We start from the raw sequence: 4821 nt of genomic DNA on the forward strand, positions 1-4821 counted from the left end.
GGAAACATCTTTATTGTTAACTATGTATCATATAATACTTTAAGGATGTACTATATTCTGTTTATGGAAACATCTTTATTGTTAACTGTGTATCATATAATACTTTAATGATGTACTATATTCTGTTTATGGAAACATCTTTATTGTTAACTATGTATCATATAATACTTTAAGGATGTGCTATACGCTGTTTATGGAATTTCATTAAACCTTTAACGATTTCTTACGAATGTTGTCGCATTGTTTGATTTAACGGTCGCACTTTTGGACTGTTTGTCTAGTTTCTGAATAAATACTAGTACGAGTTTAGTGAGCAAACGTACACAATAAAACCATCCTTAATTTAACATGGTAATATTACAGGTCTAGTAAGCAAGTTCAGACTGACTTCTAAGTACCCTGGTGAAGTACCCTTTCGTGTATTCATTCCTGATCGTACCAGTGGAGCTGCCATAATGGTGGCAGCCATGGAGCTAGACTGTGAGAAAAGAAAGTCCTACAAGTTTGACCTTGTGGCCATTGGTCTCAGTGGAAAAATATCTGACAAGTAAGAAAGTCTACTCTAAAACACCTTACATTCGCTTCTCGTTCATTCTTCTTCAGCCAAATTCCATTCCTTGTAACAACAATTAGTTATTTCTAACTTTAAAAATCATCTTTTTCTGATGGTGAAAACAGGTAGGTTTAAGTGAGATAAACATTAGTACTTTTAATAATCCACCTTCAGTATCTGACACTAATATTACAACAGACCTTGTTTATATTTACTGGAGCAGCAAATCATATCTTGTCGGCTCAAGAGCTTAGTCTGTCAGTCAGTCAACAGAGACTAAAATGACGTCACGTAAGGAACGCTTAAAGTTACAATTTATACTGTCGTGACGTCAGTAAAACGTGTGCATGTCATGAATCACGAGAATAATTATGCACTCTGTAGGCTACAAACACAGCATGAGATATGAACTTCAAAAGCAAAAAATAAAAATATTTGTTACTCTTAATTTTGTTTTTATTTACTCTTGAAACAGAACACTTGACAAATTAGAGCGCCGAAACTTCAGTTTCAAATAAGATAGTAAAGACTGATATAGTAATGTATACACTGGTAAGGACTGAGACAGTAATATATACACTGGTAAGGACTGAGACAGTAATGTATACACTGGTAAACACTGAGACAGTAATGTATACACTGGTAAGGAATAAGATAGTAATGTATACACTGGTAAAGACTGATATAGTAATGTATACACTGGTAAGGACTGAGATAGTAATGTATACACTGGTAAGGACTGATATAGTAATGTATACACTGGTAAGGACTGAGATAGTAATGTATACACTGGTAAGGACTGATATAGTAATAATATGTGTCCCCATTCCAACACGTCTGTACTTAAGTCTACGAAAAGGATGTTAAATCACATAACTTTTATCCATGTACGTAAGCCCTCCAGTGGCACAGCGGTATGTCTGCGGACTTACAAGGCTAGAATCCGGGTTTCGATACCCGTGATGGACAGAGCACAGATAGCTCATAGCTTTGTGCTTAATTACAAACAAACTTCATGTACGTGAAACAACTTGTACGTAGTTACTTTACAATGACAGACTGATTAAGTCATAACCATTTAATCGGTTAATGTACGTTAAAACTACAGCATGTTATCATCAACGCCACAGTGTTAACACATATCGTGTGAAACTCCATATAAATACCACGTAATTGTTAGATTACGTTCCCACGAGCTCACCAAAGACACCAGTAGACTTTTTTAATGGATAGGATAATAACTTTATTCTACTGAAAACTAGACTATTGAAAAATATAAGAAACCATCATCAAAGTGTTGTTTGTAATAATTAGAACAGTGTTAATTATGTTAATTATTGTAATTTACCATGTTACTTGTGTGACAACTCGCAATATACGTTCGTAAATAACCAAGAACTTAAGAATGTTATGAATTTTGAAATAAAATAAATATTTAGTAAAATTAATAACTAGCATAAATAGAAGTTGGTTTGAGGCGCTTACAAACCCTAACCCTTCAGTGGCATAGCGGTATGTCTGCGGACTTACAACGCTAGAAACCGGGTATCGATATCCGTGGTGGGTAGAGCACAGATAGCCCTTGTGTAGCTTTGTGCATAATTAAAAACAAACAAACATACAAACCCTTAAACGATTTGCTAGAAACTTTTGGAAGATATTTAGCGTATGTTTATTGTGTAGCTTTGTGCATAATTAAAAACAAACAAACATACAAACCCTTAAACGATTTGCTAGAAACTTCCTGAAGATATTTAGCGTATGTTTATTGAATTAAAGTTGTTGAATTGCTGAAGTTTGCAGGACCTTGAGCGAAATTGTTTTGTTTTTTCTTCAAGTTTTACGGAGTTTTAAAAGACTTGGAATATTTTAAAAATAAGCACATTTCAAAGATGGATCCTGGCTATAGATTTGTAGTTAACATACATAAATATTATTAATTTAGGTAACACTATTATTACTTTTTCGTTGTTGTAAGTTAATAACTGCTATATATCACATTCTTGTTAAACATACAGAGGAGTGTGACACGGCTCTAACAAGTGACCTTTGAACTGCACTCGATAATTCGGCGACATTTTCTCATGACTTGAGTCATTCCAGTTTTCATCCTAAAATATTTAAGGAAGACATAGTGTATTACAATAAAAATACTAGACTATCTCTTTCCCGTTGACCATAACGCACAAACACGTAGCGGTGGTTAGGGCGCTCGACTCGAGGATTCGAATCCCCGTCCCACCATACATGCTCGTCCTTTCAGCCGTGGGGACGTTATAATGTCACGGTCAATCCCACTATTTGTTGGTAAAAGAGTAGCCCAAGAGTTGGCGGTGGGTGGTGTTGAATAGCTGCCCTCCCTCTAGTCTATCACTACTAAATTAGGGACGGCCAGCGCAGATAGCCCTCGTGTAGTTTGGCGCGAAATTCAAAACAAACGAAACTTAACACGTAGTTGCCAATTACAAAACGTTCTGATAAAAGGGTTATCACAATCAAAAGGTGCAATGAAGTTAAAAAAAAAGAAAGATCCAAAACGCGAGAATAAATGTAACTGTTGTATAACTGTCCTGTCTGTTGTAACTTGGTCTTGTTTTGACCATTCCTTGTTCCACCAAAGAATTAGCAAACAAACATTATGGTTACTTTTCCGACCATTTAAATATCTGCGTATGCCATGAGTGAGAATATGACCCGGGTGTAATACCGATAGAAAAACTCTATAAGGAAGTAACATTATTAGTAAGGCCACAACTGTCGTTTAAACTATCCCAAAAAAATAACATTTTAAACATTAGAATTACCATTGACTTTTTTAAATACGTTTTTCTGAACTATTTATTCACCAATTTGCTCATGAGACATGGAATTGATGGTTACAGACAGACAAAAGTATTATCAATATTAAAATTAACCCAATAAACTACCGCTAAGGTTCTCTATGTATTTTACACAGAAAATGAATAATTTCACCCAATTTATTTTTTCGGGTTTAGTAATACAATGTTCACACACACACACACACACACACACAAAGACTACATAAATTAATTTCTTCCAACCAGTGTTACACTGCATCTCTCTGTGGAAGATGTCAACGAGTAATACAATGTTCACACACACACACAAAAACTACATAAATCAATTTCTCCCAACCAGTGTTACACTGCATCTCTCTCTGGAAGATGTCAACGAGTAATACAATGTTCACACAAAGACTACATAAATTAATTTCTCCCAACCAGTGTTACAGTGCATCTCTCTGTGGAAGATGTCAACGAGTTTGCTCCCAAGTTTCTGCAGAATTCCTACACAGTTGACGTTGATGAAGAGCGATTGTACGACACCATCGTCCAAGTAGAAGCCCGAGATGACGACTGCACTCCCAAGTACAGCGACATCTGCAAGTATGAAATTTTGGATCCCCATCAACCGTTCACCATCAATTTTGAAGGTAATTGTTAGTTACGACCGTTCTCTTTTATTTATAGCGATCCTTTTTTAAGCCTGTGTGTTTTTACTGTACATGTGGTTTTCCCTTGTTGAATGATATTACTGTATCATTTAACACTAGTAATATTTGGACAGTAGTTTTTAAAACTTATTTATTTTTTAAATTCTTACTTTCAAACATAATTTATATGCTTTTACAGTCCTAGTTGTACGCTCAGTACGGACCCCCCCCCCCTGGGGGGACGCGCCCACAGTTTGCGCACCACGGGTTATTGTATAAAATATAATCCCCCCTTGGTTACATTGATGTTTTATGCATATTTTATCAGTAACAAAACCCGTGAGTGCTTCAGTACCTTGTGTTATTATAATTAATTATGTAAAGTACCTTGTGTTATTATAATTATTATTATAAATTAAGTAATTCGTCATGATTATGAAAATTGTTAAAATTCGTACTTGCTTTCCCGCTGGTGCTTACGTACAAAGAGTTGAAGTTTACACCACAGGTGATCGGTATTTTGGGTATTTATCTATTAATCTTTGTCAGTACACTTGAAATTCATTAACGGTGTTTATTTTTAATAATTCCAATATATTTTGCTTAGTATGGTGTTATTCTGACGAACTGTAAATGCACATATTTTGTGTTGATAGTAGGCTTACATTAATAGTGTCTTGCTAGGAATTATGTTACAGCACTAAGCAGACTGTTGTTTCGGCATCATTAATTAAAGTAATAGACTTAAAATAAGACCCAAAACTCGAGCGTTTTCGAATAGTTGACTATTCTTCTTCAGGAGAACAAAAGATAA

General features: G+C 35.1%; 1 protein-coding gene across 1 annotated transcript in view; it reads left to right on the plus strand.

Moving 5' to 3' along the window:
• Nucleotides 1-4821, plus strand: part of LOC106473757 (calsyntenin-1-like) — a gene marked incomplete at its 3' end in the record, with an annotated part of 40311 nt that overhangs the window by 34141 nt on the left and 1349 nt on the right. The window contains exons 3-4 of the mRNA XM_013934437.1: nt 364-547; nt 3799-4007. Of these exons, the coding sequence (XP_013789891.1) occupies nt 364-547; nt 3799-4007 (393 nt within the window). The remainder of the gene's footprint in view (nt 1-363; nt 548-3798; nt 4008-4821) is intronic.

This window comes from Limulus polyphemus, unplaced genomic scaffold, assembly GCF_000517525.1.
Source record: "Limulus polyphemus unplaced genomic scaffold, Limulus_polyphemus-2.1.2 Scaffold6482, whole genome shotgun sequence".
Classification (NCBI taxonomy): Eukaryota; Metazoa; Arthropoda; class Merostomata; order Xiphosura; family Limulidae; genus Limulus; species Limulus polyphemus.